Genomic DNA, 20,601 nt, shown 5'->3' on the forward strand with positions numbered 1-20,601 from the left:
TTATTTATTTAACCTTTATTTATACAGGTTTTTCTCATTGAGATAACATCTCTTATCCAAGAGAGACCTGGTCCAATAGCAGCAGGGGGAACAACGTTTCAGACAAAACAACTTACATACACTAACACAACATTAAACTAAACTATAAACACACAGTTCAACAAAAACATTTTACGTTAAAAACACGAAAGTCTTGACTAAAAACAGCTGGCCTAAAAACAATTACATTCTTCTATGATATATACATCGATCAAGTGTTTAAACTCCACCAACGAAACTAGATCATCAAATGTTAAAATGTTCAGGAGAGAATTCCAGGACCACGGAGCTGAGTAACTAAAGCGATGTTTTTTGTGAAGGTGTGATAGGTGATGCAGTTATGTGTGTCTGATGGCAGTGTGTTCCAGACACGGGCAGCTCTCACAGAGAAAGCAGATTGACTAAAGTTGCTTTTCCTTAAGGGAACTATACAGTCACCTCTCATGGCAGATTTTCTGTTTAACAGAAGTACTGAGTGGAGGGGGAGCCAGGCCATTTAGGATCTTGAATACAAGACGTGCGTCGGTGTATTGCACAAGATTTTTCCAACTCAAGAGCTCATGCTTTCTGAGGATGTAACAGTGATGATGGCTATTGGGCTTCCTATCAAGCACTTTGAGAACCTGTTTGTAGACAGACTGAATGGGTTTTAATGTTGTACAGCAAGCTTGGGCCCAACTAGTCAAGCAGGATGTTAAGTGGGGGAGTATCATAGATTTGAAGTACAGTTTTGTGAAGAACTCTTTGTGAAGAACATGCAGACTGTTTTTTTTCACATAGAGATGCAAACATGAGTCATTGAGCCACTTTGTAACCTGGACCATTACAGTAGTGAGTCACTGAGCCACTATGTAACCTGGATCATTACAGTAGTGAGTCACTGAGCCACTATGTAACCTGGATCATTACAGTAGTGAGTCACTGAGCCACTTTGTAACCTGGATCATTACAGTAGTGAGTCACTGAGCCACTTTGTAACCTGGACCATTACAGTAGTGAGTCACTGAGCCACTTTGTAACCTGGATCATTACAGTAGTGAGTCACTGAGCCACTTTGTAACCTGGATCATTACAGTAGTGAGTCACTGAGCCACTTTGTAACCTGGACCATTACAGTAGTGAGTCACTGAGCCACTTTGTAACCTGGACCATTACAGTAGTGAGTCACTGAGCCACTATGTAACCTGGATCATTACAGTAGTGAGTCACTGAGCCACTATGTAACCTGGTCCATTACAGTAGTGAGTCACTGAGCCACTATGTAACCTGGACCATTACAGTAGTGAGTCACTGAGCCACTATGTAACCTGGATCATTACAGTAGTGAGTCACTGAGCCACTTTGTATCCTGGTCCATTACAGTAGTGAGTCACTGAGCCACTTTGTAACCTGGACCATTACAGTAGTGAATCACTTTGTAACCTGGATCATTACAGTAGTGAGTCACTGAGCCACTTTGTAACCTGGACCATTACAGTAGTGAGTCACTGAGCCACTTTGTAACCTGGTTCATTACAGTAGTGAGTCACTGAGCCACTTTGTAACCTGGTTCATTACAGTAGTGAGTCACTGAGCCACTTTGTAACCTGGACCATTACAGTAGTGAGTCACTGAGCCACTTTGTAACCTGGGCCATTACAGTAGTGAGTCACTGAGCCACTTTGTAACCTGGACCATTACAGTAGTGAGTCACTTTGTAACCTGGACCATTACAGTAGTGAGTCACTTTGTAACCTGGACCATTACAGTAGTGAGTCACTGAGCCACTTTGTAACCTGGACCATTACAATAGTGAGTTACTGAGCCACTTTATAACCTGGACCATTATAGTAGTGAGTCACTGATTCACTTTGTAACCTGGATCATTACAGTAGTGAGTCACTGAGCCACTTTGTAACCTGGACCATTACAGTAGTGAGTCACTGAGCCACTTTGTAACCTGGACCATTACAGTACTGAGTCACTGAGCCACTTTGTAACCTGGACCATTACAGTAGTGAGTCACTGAGCCACTTTGTAACCTGGACCATTACAGTAGTGAGTCACTTTGTAACCTGGACCATTACAGTAGTGAGTCACTGAGCCACTTTCTAACCTGGACCATTACAGTAGTGAGTCACTGAGCCACTTTGTAACCTGGACCATTACAGTAGTGAGTCACTGAGCCACTTTGTAACCTGGACCATTACAGTAGTGAGTCACTGAGCCACTTTGTAGCCTGGACCATTACAGTAGTGAGTCACTGAGCCACTTTGTAACCTGGACCATTACAATAGTGAGTTACTGAGCCACTTTATAACCTGGACCATTACAGTAGGGAGTCACTGAGTCACTTTGTAACCTGGACCATTACAGTAGTGAGTCACTGAGCCACTTTGTATCCTGGACCATTACAGTAGTGAGTCACTGAGCCACTATGTATCCTGGTCCATTACAGTAGTGAGTCACTGAACCACTATGTAACCTGGTCCATTACAGTAGTGAGTCACTGAACCACTATGTAACCTGGTTCATTACAGTTGTGAGTCACTGAGCCACTTTGTAACCTGGACCATTACAGTTGTGAGTCACTGAGCCACTTTGTAACCTGGACCATTACAGTAGTGAGTCGCTTTGTAACCTGGATCATTACAGTAGTGAGTCACTGAGCCACTTTGTAACCTGGATCATTACAGTAGTGAGTTACTGAGCCACTTTGTAACCTGGACCATTACAGTAGTGAGTCACTGAGCCACTTTATAACCTGGACCATTACAGTAGTGAGTCACTGAGCCACTTTGTAACCTGGACCATTACAGTAGTGAGTCACTTTGTAACCTGGACCATTACAGTAGTGAGTCACTGAGCCACTTTGTAACCTGGACCATTACAATAGTGAGTTACTGAGCCACTTTATAACCTGGACCATTACAGTAGTGAGTCACTGAGCCACTTTGTAACCTGGACCATTACAATAGTGAGTTACTGAGCCACTTTGTAACCTGGACCATTACAATAGTGAGTCACTGAGCCACTTTGTAACCTGGACCATTACAGTAGTGAGTCACTGAGCCACTTTGTAGCCTGGACCATTACAATAGTGAGTTACTGAGCCACTTTATAACCTGGACCATTACAGTAGGGAGTCACTGAGTCACTTTGTAACCTGGACCATTACAGTAGTGAGTCACTGAGCCACTTTGTAACCTGGACCATTACAGTAGTGAGTCACTGAGCCACTATGTATCCTGGACCATTACAGTAGTGAGTCACTGAGCCACTATGTATCCTGGTCCATTACAGTAGTGAGTCACTGAACCACTATGTAACCTGGTCCATTACAGTAGTGAGTCACTGAACCACTATGTAACCTGGTTCATTACAGTTGTGAGTCACTGAGCCACTTTGTAACCTGGACCATTACAGTTGTGAGTCACTGAGCCACTTTGTAACCTGGACCATTACAGTAGTGAGTCACTTTGTAACCTGGATCATTACAGTAGTGAGTCACTGAGCCACTTTGTAACCTGGATCATTACAGTAGTGAGTCACTGAGCCACTATGTAACCTGGTTCATTACAGTAGTGAGTCACTGAGCCACTTTGTAACCTGGACCATTACAGTAGTGAGTCACTGAGCCACTTTGTAACCTGGACCATTACAGTAGTGAGTCACTGAGCCACTTTGTAACCTGGACCATTACAGTAGTGAGTCACTGAGCCACTTTGTAACCTGGACCATTACAGTAGTGAGTCACTGAGCCACTTTGTATCCTGGACCATTACAGTAGTGAGTCACTGAGCCACTTTGTAAACCTGGATCAGGTGACCTACATCATTAATGTACAGGCTGAACAAGAGGGGCCCCAGTATTGACCCACATCATAGCTGAGAGTGACCTACTGGTTGTGTGTGTGTACTGACATGTATGTGTAACTGATAGATACACACACTTCATGTTCTTAAATGGAAGTATTTTGTCTGTAATGTATTTTTCGTTATGTCGGACCCCATTAAGACTAGCTGTCTCCTAATGGGGATCCTAATAAAATATTAAATGCATTCAGCCATACACATACATTTAAAAATTATTATTTAAATTGTATTTCACCTTTATTTAACCAGGTAGGCCAGGTGAGAACAAGTTCTCATTTACAACCCTAACCCTTTATTTAACCAGGTAGACCAGTTGAGAACAAGTTCTCATTTACAACTGCAACCTGGCCATGATAAAGCAAAGCAGTTCGACACATACAACACAGAGTTACACATGGAGTAAAACAAACGTACAGTCAATAATACAGTAGAAAAAGCCTATATACAGTGTGTGCAAATGACGTGAGGAGGTAAGGCAATAAATAGGCCATAGTAGCGATTACAATTTAGCAAATTAACACTGGAGTGATAGATGTGCAGATGATGATGTGCAAGTAGCAATACTGGGGTGCAAAAGAGCAGAAAGTAAATAAAAACAATATGGGGATGAGGTAGGTAGATAATGATATACTGCAGCTGGCTGACTGGCTTCCTGAACATTTCCTGTCTCGCTCCGTTGGAACTCCAACCCAGTAAAACAGCGTTTAAAATGTCTTCTTCTTCTTCTTCCAGTTTCGCACATTTGACCCATGTAAGCAGCTGTGGTGCAGTCACCCTGACAACCCATACTTCTGCAAGACCAAAAAAGGCCCTCCTCTGGACGGGACTGAGTGTGCTCCTGGGAAGGTGAGAACTCCTCCTAAACTATGACTACGTAACCATCAGCTCAGCTTATTGTTGTGTCTGTCTGACTGTCCTTTGTCTCCTCTATAGTGGTGCTATAAAGGTCACTGCATGTGGAAGAATGTCAACCAGGTGACGCAGGATGGCTCCTGGAGCTCCTGGACGAAATATGGGTCCTGTTCCCGCTCCTGTGGGACCGGGGTTCGCTTCAGAACTCGCCAGTGCAACAACCCAGTGTAAGACCCGGCACCACACTCCCCCTAACCCCTCCCATAGCACCACACTCCCCCTAGCTCCTAACCCCTCCCATAGCACCACACTCCCCCTAACCCCTCCCATAGCACCACACTCCCCCTAACCCCTCCCATAGCACCACACTCCCCCTAACCCCTCCCATAGCACCACACTCCCCCTAACCCCTCCCATAGCACCACACTCCCCCTAACCCCTCCCATAGCACCACACTCCCCCTAACCCCTCCCATAGCACCACACTCCCCCTAACCTCTTCCATAGTGAGAGAGAGAGAGGGAATTAGAGGGATTGTACTTAAATTCACAAAGGACACCAGATAAGACAGGAGAATTATACCAGATATAACACATGCCATATCTATCGGCCCCATCTCACTATTTCCAAGAAAGATGACGCCAATGGAGATGGCAGCTTAGCTTCTAGTCCTTAGGAAACTGTGCAATATTTTTTTTTTTTTTATGTATTATTTCTTACATTGTTAGCCCAGAAAACCTTAAGTGTTGTTACATACAGCCGGGGAGAACTATTGGATATCAGCGAGACGTCAACTTACCAGCACTACGACCAGGAATACGACTTTCCCAAAGCGGATCCTTAGTTTGCACCTCCCAGGGCATTTAACCTGTTAGGCGGGCTGTCCCGACATCGGTACACACCCCCCACCCCCCCCACACTGATTAGCATCGCTAGCATAGCGTCACAATTAAATAGTAGCATCTAAATATCATTAAATCACAAGTCCAAGACACCAAATGAAAGATACAGATCTTGTGAATAAAGCCACCATTTCAGATTTTTAAAATGTTTTACAGGGAAGACAAAATATGTAAATCTATTAGCTAACCACGTTAGCAAAAGACACCATTTTTCTTTGTCCACCATTTTTTCTCTCCACCACTAGCTATCACCAATTCGGCCAAATAAAGATATTGATAGCCACTAACCAAGAAAAAACCTCATCAGATGACAGTCTGATAACATATTTATTGTATAGGATAGGCTTTGTTAGAAAAATGTGCATATTTCAGGTAGAAATCCTAGTTTACAATTGCACCCACCGTCACAACTCGACTAGAATAAATACACAGAGCAACGTGTATTACCTAATTGCTAATCATAAAACATTTCTTAAAAATACACAACTCACAGCAATGGAAAGACACAGATCTTATGAATTCAGACAATATTTCAGATGTTCTAAGTGTTTTACAGTGAAAACACAATAAATCGTTATATTAGCATACCACATGTGCAAACATTACCAGAGCATCGATTCAAGCCAAAGAGAGCGATAACGTAATCATCGCCAAAATATATTAATTTTTTCACTAACCTTCTCAGAATTCTTCCGATGACACTCCTGTAACATCATATTACAACATACATATAGAGTTTGTTCGAAAATGTGCATATTTAGCCATAAAAAACCGTGGTTATACAATGAAAATAGTAGCAAAACATGCCTGAAAATGTCGGTCGCCATCTTTCAGAGTGATCTAGTTTAATCAATAGCTAATCATATACTTGACTAAAAAATACAGGGTTGACAGGAATCGAAAGACAAATTAGTTCTTTATGCAATCGCTGATTTACATTTCTAAAATTATCCTTACTGTGCAATACAGGGTTCGCCAAGCGAAGCTATAGCAAACAAAATGGCGGAATATGCGTTTAAAATTTTTCGACAGAACAACGAATTATCATATTAAATATTTCTTACTGTGAGGTGATCTTCCATCAGATTCTTGGGCAATGTATCCTTTCTTGGGTCTAATCTTCATTTGGTCGAAAGATGTCCTCTGTCCGTCGAAATGCCCACTAACGTTCGACCGGGACCCCGAAACGTGCCCAAAGCTTCAAAGTGCATCACATAGAACTTCCTCAAAATCGCACTAAACGGATATAAATTGCTATAAAACGGTTTAAATTAACTACCTTATGATGTTTTTAACACCTATAACGAGTAAAAACATGACCGGCTATATATTACTGGCTAAACAAAGGCTTGGAAAAAGCCAAGTCCGACGTCCTTCTTGCGTTGAGCGCAGGGTCCAAAAGAACGCTACTTCCGGTATTTGGTCATTTATAGAGGCACTGATTGCGCAATCGACTCCATTCAAATTGTCACCACTTACTGACATCTAGAGGAAGGCGTGGGCAGTGTTTGTATCCTCATAGGATTTACAGAGACTTTTAAAACTGATCTGGAACCAGAGGCCAAGATGTCTGAAATCTGACACACTGGGAGGAAAAGTGCTGTAGAATGAGTTCTGTTTCACTCAGAGACATAATTCAAACGGCTATAGAAACTAGAGAGTGTTTTCTATCCAATAATAACAATAATATGCATATTGTACGAGCAAGAATTGAGTACGAGGCCGTTTGAAATGGGCACGATTTAGCTGGCTACTCAGTAACGCCCCCTGCAGCCATAAGAAGTTTTAAACTGATTCCAGAGGCCAACCAGAAATAACGCAGCCGGAGGAGAGGGAGCCGGAGCGGTCTTCTAGTGAGGCTTCGGATGCGCACACACCACCCACCGCTACCAAGTATATGTCCAGCTAATGTCCAGTCCCTAGATAACAAAGTCGACAAAATTGCTTTCCATAGAGATATCCAGGATTGTAAAATACTTTGTTTCACGGAGACATGGCTAGCTGGGGACCTGCTGTCGGAGTCCGTACAGCCAACGGGATTTTCAGTCTCTCTGGTAAGAAGAAGGGCGGGGTGTGTGCTTCATGATTAACGACTCATGGTATAATTGTAACAACATACAAGAACTCAAGTCCTTTTGTTCACCTGACCTAGAATTCCTCACAATCAAATGCCGACTGTATTATCTCCCAAGAGAACTCTGCTCGGTAATCGTCACAGCCGTGTATATCCCCCCGCATGCGGATACGAAGACGGCCATCAAGGAACTTCACGGGACTTTATGCAAATTGGAAACCATATATCCTGAGGCTGCATTTATTGTAGCTGGGGATTTTAACAAAGCTAATCTGAGAACAAGATGGTGAGTCCAACATGGCGTAGCAGTCGGAAATGTGTTTGTCTTGTCACGTGTTAAAAGTCTGTAAATAGTCTGTTTTTCGTTATTTTTTTGTATACATTTTAATCTCACTTTCCATCTACGAACTAAATATACTTTCATGCAACCAGCCTCACCCAATGTGGTACGGATCTGCTATTTTTTATACCTTATAACTTGAACCTCTAACCAGCAAACTAGCTACTTGCTACTAGTCATTGTGAGGCGCTACTAGCGGTCTTCACCTTTAGCTCGGACACTAGCCAGCTTTAGCTCGGACAATTACCTGCCAGTATGCACAGCGCGATATCAACCCAGAGCATATCAGACTGCTTTTATATACCATATCACTGTATTCCTGCCGCAATCTCTGGACCATTACACCGGATCCTCGCAGCTAGTTAGCTGCAACCGAGTGGCTATTGTGGGATAAAGCCTCTTGTCCCGAAGCAAGCACCAGTTAGCCTTGAGAGAGCCTCGAGCTAGGCCCATCTCCCGGCCAGCCGACGGAGTATACCAGCTAATTCTTGGGCTACAATACCTAATTTGCCAATTGGACCCTTTATTGTCGACACGGAGCTCCGCCGATCCATCATGACTGGTCTGCCGACGTAATCGCCCGATGTGGTTTCAACAGGCTTTTCCGTTGCGATGTCGCTGAAGACCCATCTGCTAACCCCGGCCCGCTAGCTTTCTGAACGCCGTGTCTCCCACTCCTACTACGCCTAGCGTAGTACTGACTACCGAACGGCTCCCTGACTCACCTATTGCTGCTCATTGGACCCTATGATCACTCGGCCATGCCTGCTGGTCTGTTCATTAACACTGTATATCAGTTTGTTTATCTGTCATCCCAGCCTCGAACTCAGGTCCTGTGTACCTAACTGACTCTTTGCCCATTCATTGCGATTTACCCGTTGTTGTCTTAGCTCTCCCGACCAACACTGATTGCTTTTCCTCGTCACGCCATTTGCACACACTGTATGTAGGCTTTTTCTACTGTATTATTGACTGTATGTTTGTTTATTCCATGTGTAACTCTGTGTTGTTTGTGTCGCACTGCTTTGCTTTATCTTGGCCAGGTTGCAGTTGTAAATGAGAACTTGTTCTCAACTGGCCTACCTGGTTAAATAAAAAAATAAAAAAATGCCTCTCTTTAATGTCAATATGCCTTGTCTACTGCTGTTTTGGTTAGTTCTTATTGTTTTATTTCACTGTAGAGCCCCCAGTCCCGCTCAACATGCCTTAGACAGCTCTTTTGTCCCACCCCCCATACATGCGGAGACCACACCTGGCTTAACTGGTGCCTCCAGAGATGCAACCTCTCTCATCGTCATTCAATGCCTAGGTTTACCTCCACTGTACTCACATCCTCCATACTCTCTGTACATAATGGCCTGAATCTATTCTACCACGCCCAGAAATCTGCTCCTTTTATTCTCTGTTCCGAATGCACTAGATGACCAGTTCTTATAGCCTTTAGCCGTATCTAATCCTACTCCGCCTCTGTTCCTCTGGTGATGTAGAGGTTAACCCAGGCCCTGTAGCCCCAGTACTACACCCATTCCCCAGGTACTATCATTTATTGACTTCTGTAACTGTAAAAGCCTTGGTTTCATGCATGTTAATATCAGAAGCCTCCTCCCTAAGTTTGTTTTATTCACTGCTTTAGTACACTCCGCCAACCCTGATGTCATAGCCGTGTCTGAATCCTGACTTAGGAAGGCCACCAAAAATTCTGACATTTCCATCCCCAACTACAACATTTTCCATCAAGATAGAACTGCCAAAGGGGGTGGAGTTGCAATCTACTGCAGAGATAGCCTGCAGAGTTCTGTCTTACTGTCTAGGTCTCTGCACAAACAGTTCGAGCTTCTACTTTTAAAAATCCACCTTTCCAGAAATAAGTCTCTCACTGTTGCCACTTGTTATAGACCCCCCTTAACCCCAGCTGTGTCCTGGACACCATATGTGAATTGATTTCCCCACCATCTATTTTCAGAGTTCGTACTGTTTGTTGACCTAAACTGGGATATGCTTAACTCGCCGGCCGACCTACAATCTAAGCTTGATGCTCTCAATCTCACACAAATTATCATGGAACTTGCCAGGTACAACCATAAATCCGTAAACATAGATATTGTCGTGTCTTTGGCATCATTAAACTGAAGATGAATCTTTATCAAAAATTCTCTGTAATTATTATTACGTGATTAAACTACTTAATTAACTAGGAAGTCGGGGGACCAAAGAAAATATTCAGATTATAAAGTTATAATTTTCCTAATATAACTTTCAGATATTTTAATATCTGATCAATTAGTCTTCTTATTAATGAATTATTATTTACCTCACGTTAGTCTCATTCCAAACATCGTAAATTGTTGGTTATCTGCACGAACCCAGTCTTCACTATGAGTCATCCATACATCAATTGTCTTAAATCATTCATTTATTAACTAACTAAATCATCACAGAAATGCACAAACAAACAAGTAGATATGGTTACAAGGAAATGATAGGGGAATGTGCCCTAGTGGTCTAAACCGGCATGGTGGCTTGTTAGACAAAGGGACTGAGAAGGGCGCGAAAGATAAGAGACTCTACAAAGTTTAGAATTATAACAATTGAAATGCTAATCCTTTGCACATGAACGCTCACTCATTCAGGAATAATTGCAATCAATATATGTATTTATGCTCAGTGTGTCGTCTTGATCGCTGTTAGAAAGTTTGTTTCTGTTGGAGAGTTTGTCTGCCCTCTCTCTCTCTGCCGTGGTTAGAATGGATAGTTCAGAGTAACATTCAGCAATGTTGTTATAGAATAGATGTTTCGGCGGTTGTCGGTCTTCACGTTCAATGGTACAGAATTCCTAGCTGCAGACTAGTAATTAATATCAAGGATTTGTTCTTATTCTGTCGGTTAGATAGTCTCAGAGTTTAACCACGTGGAATGGTTAAGAGTCAGCAATCTACTCAAACCTTAATTCCCTCTGTGATGAGACCCTGGTCTGGTCTCAAACCTTAGCCCTTAGCCCTCTCGTAATTGAGGTAAGCTTGGTCTGAAGATAAATTCCCAAGGTGGGGTTTTTATTCGGAACATAGAAAAGGGCTGTCCCATGACGCCAGGACATGTCTGTGCTTCTGGGGGCGTGCCAATGACTTTGTGAAACTTTAACTTCTTATGGCTGAGATCCCATTAACGGGATCGACTTGACAACAGCCAGTGAAAGTGCAGGGCGCCAAATTCAAACAGAAATCTCATAATTAAAATTCCTCAAACATACAAGTATTTCACACCATTTTAAAGATAAACTTGTTGTTAATCCCACCAGAGTGTTCAATTTCAAAAAGGCTTTACGACGAAAGTATACCATGCGATTATGTTAGGTCAGCACCTAGTCACAGAAAAACACAGCCATTTTTCCAGCCAAAGAGAGGAGTCACAAAAAGCAGAAATAGAGATAAAATTAATCACTAACCTTTGATGACCTTCATCAGATGGCACTCATAGGACTTCATGTTACACAATACATGTATGTTTTGTTCGATAAAGTTCATATTTATATCCAAAAATCTCAGTTTACATTGGCGCGTTATGTTCAGTAATATTTTGCCTCCAAAACATCCGGTGATTTTGCATAAAAGATACATGGAATTTTAGATAAACTTCTCCTTAACTTCTAGTTCCTCCCAAACCCGGATCCGGGAGCACCCCCACCAGTAAAAAAGCTGACTGGCATAGCCTAGCATAGCGTCACAAGTAAATACTAGCATCTAAATATCATTAAATCACAAGTCCAAGACACCAGATGAAAGATACACATCTTGTGAATCCAGACATCATTTCTGATTTTTAAAATGTTTTACAGGGAAGACACTATGTAAATCTATTAGCTAACCACGTTAGCAAAAGACACCATTTTTTTTACTCCACCAGTTTTTTACTCCATCAGTAGCTATCACAAATTCGACCAAATAAAGATATAAATAGCCACTAACCAAGAAACAAATTCATCAGATGACAGTCTGATAACATATTTATTGTATAGCATATGTTTTGTTAGAAAAATGTGCATATTTCAGGTATAAATCATAGTTTACCATTGCAGCCACCATCACAACTCGACTAGAATAACTACAGAGAGCAACGTGTATTACCTAATTACTCATCATAAAACATTTCTTAAAAATACACAGCGTACAGCAATTGAAAGACACAGATCTTGTGAATCCAGACAATATTTCAGATGTTTTAAGTGTTTTACAGCGAAAACACAATATAGCATTATATTAGCTTACCACAATAGCAAACATCACAACAGCATTGATTCCAGCCAAACATAGCGATAACGTATTCACCACCAAAATATATTAATTTTTTCACTAACCTTCTCAGAATTCTTCAGATGACAGTCCTGTAACATCATATTACACAATGCATATAGAGTTTGTTCGAAAATGTGCATATTTAGCGGCACAAATCATGGTTATACAATGAGAAAAGTTGCCAAGCTGCCCAGAAAATGTCGGGCGCCATCTTGGAGAGTCACCTATTCTAATCAATAAATAATCATAAACTTGACTAAAAAATACAGGGTGGACAGCAAATGAAAGACAAATTAGTTCTTAATGCAATCGCTTTGTAACATTTTTAAAATTAACGTTATTGCGCAATACATCGTGCGCTAAAGCAAGGCTACACTGAAATTAATGGCGGCTTATGCATTTAACATTTTTCAACAGAACAACGATTTATCAGCATAAATAGTTCTTACTTTTTGATGACCTCCCATCAGAATCTTGGGAAAGGTGTCCTTTGTCCAGAACAATCGTCTTTTGGTTGAAAGCTGTCCTCTTGTCCTGTCGAAATAGCCGCTAACGTTCGGCATGTGCCGGAAAGGTGTCCAACTCTTGAAAGCGCGTCACAAAGAAATGCCAGAAAATCGCAATAAACTGATATAAATTGCTATAAGTCGGTTTAAATTAACTACCTTATGATGTCTTTAACAACTATAACGAATAAAAACATGACCGGAGATATAGAACTGGCAAAACGAAAGCTTGGCAGGAGGCCACTCTGATGTCCCTACTGCGCCAGGCGCAACGTTGAAAAGGACGGTACTTCCGCTCCAGGGTCTTATATAAGGTCCCAGATTGCGCAATCCACTCCATTCAAATTCTCCCCGCTTACTGACATCTAGAGGAAGACGTATGCAGTGCATGTAGCCCGATGGCTTACATGGGGACTTATAAACTGACCTCAGAACAGGGACCTCGATTTCTGAAATCTCACTCCCTGACAGGAAAAGTGCTGCAGAATGAGTTCTGTTTCACTCAGAGAAATAATTCAAACGGTTTTAGAAACTAGTGTTTTCTATCCAATAGTAATAATAATATGCATATTGTACGAGCAAGAATTGAGTACGAGGCAGTTTAATTTGGGAACGAAATTATTACAAAGTCGAAATAGCACCCCCCATAGGCTCAAGAGGTTAATGCAACCTCTGTGTCAGATTTCCAAAAAGCTTTGCGGAAAAAGCACACCATGCAATAATCTGAGTACAGCTCTGAGACCAAAACAAGCCATACAGATACCCGCCATGTTGTGGAGTCAACAGAAGTCAGAAATAGCATTATAAATATTCACTTACCTTTGATGATCTTCATCAGAATGCACTCCCAGGAATCCCAGTTCCACAATAAATGTTTGTTTTGTTCGATAAAGTCCATAATTTATGTCGAAAAACCTCCTTTTTGTTCGCGCGTTTAGTTAAAAAATCCAAATTCACGACGCGCAGGCCAGACAAAGTCAAAAAATTACATTACAGTTTGTAGAAACATGTCAAACGATGTATAGAATCAATCTTTAGGATGTTTTTAACAAATCTTTAATAATGTTTCAACCGGAGAATTCCTTTGTCTTTAGAAAGGAAAAGGAACGCAGCTACCTCTCACTGGCGCGCGCCTGACTGAGCTCATGGCACTCTGCCAGACACCTGGTTGAAACAGCTCTCATTCTATCCCCCTTCACAGTAGAAGCCTGGAACAAGGTTCTAAAGACTGCTGACATCTAGTGGAAGCCTTAGGAAGTGCAATATGACCCCATAGACACTGTATATTGGATAGCCAAAGACTTGAAAACCTACAAACCTCAGATTTCCCACTTCCTGGTTGGATTTTTTCTCAGGTTTTTGCCTGCCATATGAGTTCTGTTATACTCACAGACATCATTCAAACAGTTTTAGAAACTTCAGAGTGTTTTCTATCAAAATCTACTAATAATATGCACATCTTAGCTTCTGGGCCTGAGTAGCAGGCAGTTTACTCTGGGCACCTTATTCATCCAAGCTACTCAATACTGCCCCCAGCCATAAGAGGTTTAACATGGCAAAATGTGTAGAATTGCAGGAAATTAACTTTAAAACTTCTAAATGTTCTCTCGGTCCATGGCAAAATGTGTAGAAGCGGTGTGAACAATTTGAACAGTTTGGGGTCGGCACGGGTCGTGCGGTGTTTTTTGTTGTTGATAAATGAATATCCATCCGGAGCTTTTACCACACAGGACATTTGTGTGACTGAATGTTCTAAAATAGTATTTGAGTTCCCCTGCACTACCTGATAGTAGATATGTTTGTGTAATTTGGAAAAATGTATAATGATGATAGTGTATGTTTCTCCCCTCTCCTCAGCCCCTCTAACGGCGGTGGGGACTGTCCCGGGGTGAATTATGAGTACCAGCTGTGTAACACCGAGGACTGCCCCAAACACTTTGAGGACTTCAGGGCCCAGCAGTGCCAGCTACGCAACTCCCACTTTGAGTTCCACAACACCAAACACCACTGGCTGCCCTATGAGCACCCTGACTGTGAGTAGTGTGTACACTGTTAGAAAAAAGCTTTGCAAAAGGGTTCTTCAGCTGTCCCTATAGGAGAACCCTTTTTGGTTCCAGGTAGAACCTTTTTCACAGAACCGAACAGGGTTCTGCAAAGGGTTCTCCTATAGGGAGACGTGCCCTATTAGCCAGCCACGGAGCACCACTGTGCCTCAACGTGCCCTATTAGCCAGCCACGGAGCACCACTGTGCCTCAACGTGCCCTATTAGCCAGCCACGGAGCACCACTGTGCCTCAACGTGCCCTATTAGCCAGCCACGGAGCACCACTGTGCCTCAACGTGCCCTATTAGCCAGTCACGGAGCACCACTGTGCCTCAACGTGCCCTATTAGCCAGCCACGGAGCACCACTGTGCCTCAACGTGCCCTATTAGCCAGCCACGGAGCACCACTGTGCCTCAACGTGCCCTATTAGCCAGCCACGGAGCACCACTGTGCCTCAACGTGCCCTATTAGCCAGCCACGGAGCACCACTGTGCCTCAACGTGCCCTATTAGCCAGCCACGGAGCACCACTGTGCCTCAACGTGCCCTATTAGCCAGCCACGGAGCACCACTGTGCCTCAACGTGCCCTATTAGCCAGCCACGGAGTACCACTGTGCCTCAACGTGCCCTATTAGCCAGCCACGGAGCACCACTGTGCCTCAACGTGCCCTATTAGCCAGCCACGGAGCACCACTGTGCCTCAACGTGCCCTATTAGCCAGCCACGGAGCACCACTGTGCCTCAACGTGCCCTATTAGCCAGCCACGGAGCACCACTGTGCCTCAACGTGCCCTATTAGCCAGCCACGGAGCACCACTGTGCCTCAACGTGCCCTATTAGCCAGCCACGGAGCACCACTGTGCCTCAACGTGCCCTATTAGCCAGCCACGGAGCACCACTGTGCCTCAACGTGCCCTATTAGCCAGTCACGGAGCACCACTGTGCCTCAACGTGCCCTATTAGCCAGCCACGGAGCACCACTGTGCCTCAACGTGCCCTATTAGCCAGCCACGGAGCACCACTGTGCCTCAACGTGCCCTATTAGCCAGCCACGGAGCACCACTGTGCCTCAACGTGCCCTATTAGCCAGCCACGGAGCACCACTGTGCCTCAACGTGCCCTATTAGCCAGCCACGGAGCACCACTGTGCCTCAACGTGCCCTGTTAGCCAGTCACGGAGCACCACTGTGCCTCAACGTGCCCTGTTAGCCAGTCACGGAGCACCACTGTGCCTCAACGTGCCCTATTAGCCAGCCACGGAGCACCACTGTGCCTCAACGTGCCCTATTAGCCAGCCACGGAGCACCACTGTGCCTCAACGTGCCCTATTAGCCAGTCACGGAGCACCACTGTGCCTCAACGTGCCCTATTAGCCAGCCACGGAGCACCACTGTGCCTCAACGTGCCCTATTAGCCAGCCACGGAGCACCACTGTGCCTCAACGTGCCCTATTAGCCAGTCACGGAGCACCACTGTGCCTCAACGTGCCCTATTAGCCAGCCACGGAGCACCACTGTGCCTCAACGTGCCCTATTAGCCAGCCACGGAGCACCACTGTGCCTCAACGTGCCCTATTAGCCAGCCACGGAGCACCACTGTGCCTCAACGTGCCCTATTAGCCAGCCACGGAGCACCACTGTGCCTCAACGTGCCCTATTAGCCAGCCACGGAGCACCACTGTGCCTCAACGTGCCCTATTAGCCAGCCACGGAGCACCACTGTGCCTCAACGTGCCCTATTAGCCAGCCACGGAGCACCACTGTGCCTCAACGTGCCCTATTAGCCAGCCACGGAGCACCACTGTGCCTCAACGTGCCCTATTAGCCAGCCACGGAGCACCACTGTGCCTCAACGTGCCCTATTAGCCAGCCACGGAGCACCACTGTGCCTCAACGTGCCCTATTAGCCAGTCACAGAGCACCACTGTGCCTCAATGTGCCCTATTAGCCAACGATGGAGCACCACTGTGCCTCAACGTGCCCTATTAGCCAACGATGGAGCACCACTGTACCTCAACGTGCCCTATTAGCCAGCCATGGAGCACCACTGTGCCTCAACGTGCCCTATTAGCCAGCCATGGAGCACCACTGTGCCTCAACGTGCCCTATTAGCCAGTCACAGAGCACCACTGTGCATTAACATGCTTTTTATTTAGTTTTATTTGTATTTAACTTTATTTAACTTGCATCAAATCAAATTTGTTGGTTACATACACATATTTAGCAGATGTTATGACGGGTATAGCGAAATGCTTGTGTTCCTAGTTCCAAAAGTGCAGTAATATCTAACAATTCACAACAATACACACTAATCTAAACGTAAAATAATATAATTAAGAAATGTAGCAATGTCGAAGTGGCATTGACTAAAATACAGTAGAATAGAATACAGTATATACATATGAGATGATTAAAGTGGCCAGTGATTCTATGTCTATGTAAATATGGCAGCAGCCTCAAAGGTGCATTGTTGAGTAACCGGGTTGTAGCTGGCTAGTGATGGCTGTCTAACAGTCTGATAGCCTTGAGATAAAAGCTGTTTTTATTTTTTAAGCCCGACAGGATGCTCTCAATAGTGCACCTGTAAAAGTTTGTGAGGGTTTTAGGTGCCAAGTGGTGTCAGCTGTACTGTGTTTCAGCCAATAAGAGGTGCCACCTGTACTGCCAGTCGAAGGAGACTGCTGACGTGGCATACATGAAGCAGCTGGTGCATGATGGGACACGCTGCTCCTACAAAGACCCCTACAGCATCTGTGTCAGAGGAGAGTGTGTGGTGAGTAACCTAACTCTAACCTAATGTTACCTAACCTAATCTTAACCTATCCCAACTTTATCAGGGGAGAATGTTAGGTGAGTAACCTAGCCTTAACCTAACCCAACCCTAACCCTACAGCATCTGTCAGGGGAGTGTCTTGAGTAGGCTAAACCTAACCGTTCTGTGTCAGGGGAGAGTGTCTTGAGGAGGCTAAACCTAACCGTTCTCTGTCAGGGGAGTGTCTTGAGGAGGCTAAACCTAACCTCTCTGTGTCAGGAGACTGTCTTGAGTAGGCTAAACCTAACCTCTCTGTGTCAGGAGACTGTCTTGAGTAGGCTAAACCTAACCGTTCTGTGTCAGGGGAGAGTGTCTTGAGTAGGCTAAACCTAGCCTCTCTGTGTCAGGAGACTGTCTTGTGTAGGCTAAACCTAACCTCTGTGTCAGGAGAGTGTCTTGTGTAGGCTAAACCTAGCCTCTCTGTGTCAGGGGAGAGTGTCTTGAGTAGGCTAAACCTAACCTAAACTCTCTGTGTCAGGGGAGAGTGTCTTGAGTAGGCTAAACCTAACCTAACCTCTCTGTGTCAGGGGAGAGTGTCTTGTGTAGGCTAAACCTAACCTAACCTCTCTGTGTCAGGGGAGAGTGTCTTGTGTAGGCTAAACCTAACCTCTCTGTGTCAGGGGAGAGTGTCTTGTGTAGGCTAAACCTAACCTAACCTCTCTCTGTCAGGGGAGAGTGTCTTGTGTAGGCTAAACCTAACCTTTCTGTGTCAGGGGAGTGTCTTGTGTAGGCTAAACCTAACCTCTCTGTGTCGGGGAGAGTGTCTTGTGTAGGCTAAACCTAACCGTTCTGTGTCAGGGGAGAGTGTCTTGAGTAGGCTAAACCTAGCCTCTCTGTGTCAGGGGAGAGTGTCTTGAGTAGGCTAAACCTAACCTCTCTCTGTCAGGGGAGAGTGTCTTGTGTAGGCTAAACCTAACCTCTCTGTGTCAGGGGAGAGTGTCTTGAGTAGGCTAAACCTAACCTCTTTGTCAGGGGAGAGTGTCTTGAGTAGGCTAAACCTAACCTCTCTGTGTCAGGGGAGAGTGTCTTGTGTAGGCTAAACCTAACCTAACCTCTCTGTGTCAGGGGAGAGTGTCTTGTGTAGGCTAAACCTAACCTCTCTGTGTCAGGGGAGAGTGTCTTGTGTAGGCTAAACCTAACCTAACCTCTCTCTGTCAGGGGAGAGTGTCTTGTGTAGGCTAAACCTAACCTTTCTGTGTCAGGGGAGAGTGTCTTGTGTAGGCTAAACCTAACCTCTCTGTGTCGGGGAGAGTGTCTTGTGTAGGCTAAACCTAACCTCTCTGTGTCAGGGGAGAGTGTCTTGAGTAGGCTAAACCTAACCTCTCTGTGTCAGGGGAGAGTGTCTTGAGTAGGCTAAACCTAACCTCTCTGTGTCAGGAGAGTGTCTTGAGTAGGCTAAACCTAACCTAACCTCTCTGTGTCAGGGGAGTGTCTTGAGTAGGCTAAACCTAACCTAACCTCTCTGTGTCAGGAGAGTGTCTTGAGTAGGCTAAACCTAACCTCTCTGTGTCAGGGGAGTGTCTTGAGTAGGCTAAACCTAACCTAACCTCTCTGTGTCAGGAGAGTGTCTTGAGTAGGCTAAACCTAACCTCTCTGTGTCAGGGGAGTGTCTTGAGTAGGCTAAACCTAACCTCTCTGTGTCAGGGGAGTGTCTTGTGTAGGCTAAACCTAACCTCTCTGTGTCAGGAGAGTGTCTTGTGTAGGCTAAACCTAACCTCTCTGTGTCAGGGGAGAGTGTCTTGTGTAGGCTAAACCTAACCTCTCTGTGTCAGGAGAGTGTCTTGAGTAGGCTAAACCTAACATCTCTGTGTCAGGGGAGAGTGTCTTTACATTTACATTTAAGTCATTTAGCAGACGCTCTTATCCAGAGCGACTTACAAATTGGTGCATTCACCTTATGATATCCAGTGGAACAACCACTTTACAATAGTGCATCTAACTCTTTTAAGGGGGGGGGGGGGGGTTAGAAGGATTACTTTATCCTATCCTAGGTATTCCTTAAAGAGGTGGGGTTTCAGGTGTCTCCGGAAGGTGGTGATTGACTCCGCTGACCTGGCGTCGTGAGGGAGTTTGTTCCACCATTGGGGTGCCAGAGCAGCGAACAGTTTTGACTGGGCTGAGCGGGAACTGTACTTCCTCAGAGGTAGGGAGGCGAGCAGGCCAGAGGTGGATGAACGCAGTGCCCTTGTTTGGGTGTAGGGCCTGATCAGAGCCTGAAGGTACGGAGGTGCCGTTCCCCTCGCAGCTCCGTAGGCAAGCACCATGGTCTTGTAGCGGATGCGAGCTTCAACTGGAAGCCAGTGGAGAGAGCGGAGGAGCGGGGTGACGTGAGAGAACTTGGGAAGGTTGAACACCAGACGGGCTGCGGCGTTCTGGATGAGTTGTAGGGGTTTAATGGCACAGGCAGGGAGCCCAGCCAACAGCGAGTTGCAGTAATCCAGACGGGAGATGACAAGTGCCTGGATTAGGACCTGCGCCGCTTCCTGTGTGAGGCAGGGTCGTACTCTGCGAATGTTGTAGAGCATGAACCTACAGGAACGGGTCACCGCCTTGATGTTAGTTGAGAACGACAGGGTGTTGTCCAGGATCACGCCAAGGTTCTTAGCGCTCTGGGAGGAGGACACAATGGAGTTGTCAACCGTGATGGCGAGATCATGGAACGGGCAGTCCTTCCCCGGGAGGAAGAGCAGCTCCGGCTTGCCGAGGTTCAGCTTGAGGTGGTGATCCGTCATCCACACTGATATGTCTGATATGCGATTCGCCACCTGGTTATCAGAAGGGGGAAAGGAGAAGATTAATTGTGTGTCGTCTGCATAGCAATGATAGGAGAGACCATGTGAGGATATGACAGAGCCAAGTGACTTGGTGTATAGCGAGAATAGGAGAGGGC

General features: G+C 44.9%; 1 protein-coding gene across 1 annotated transcript in view; it reads left to right on the forward strand.

The window, feature by feature from the left end:
• Positions 1-17,672, forward strand: part of LOC120036249 (A disintegrin and metalloproteinase with thrombospondin motifs 3-like) — a gene marked incomplete at both ends in the record, with an annotated part of 50,199 nt that extends 32,527 nt beyond the window's left edge. The window contains 4 exons of the mRNA XM_038982727.1: positions 4,626-4,739; positions 4,827-4,972; positions 14,713-14,888; positions 17,539-17,672. Coding sequence (XP_038838655.1) covers positions 4,626-4,739; positions 4,827-4,972; positions 14,713-14,888; positions 17,539-17,672 — 570 coding nt within the window. The remainder of the gene's footprint in view (positions 1-4,625; positions 4,740-4,826; positions 4,973-14,712; positions 14,889-17,538) is intronic.
• Between the last annotated feature and the right edge of the window lie 2,929 nt (positions 17,673-20,601).

Source organism: Salvelinus namaycush, unplaced genomic scaffold (assembly GCF_016432855.1).
Source record: "Salvelinus namaycush isolate Seneca unplaced genomic scaffold, SaNama_1.0 Scaffold1267, whole genome shotgun sequence".
Lineage (NCBI taxonomy): Eukaryota > Metazoa > Chordata > Actinopteri > Salmoniformes > Salmonidae > Salvelinus > Salvelinus namaycush.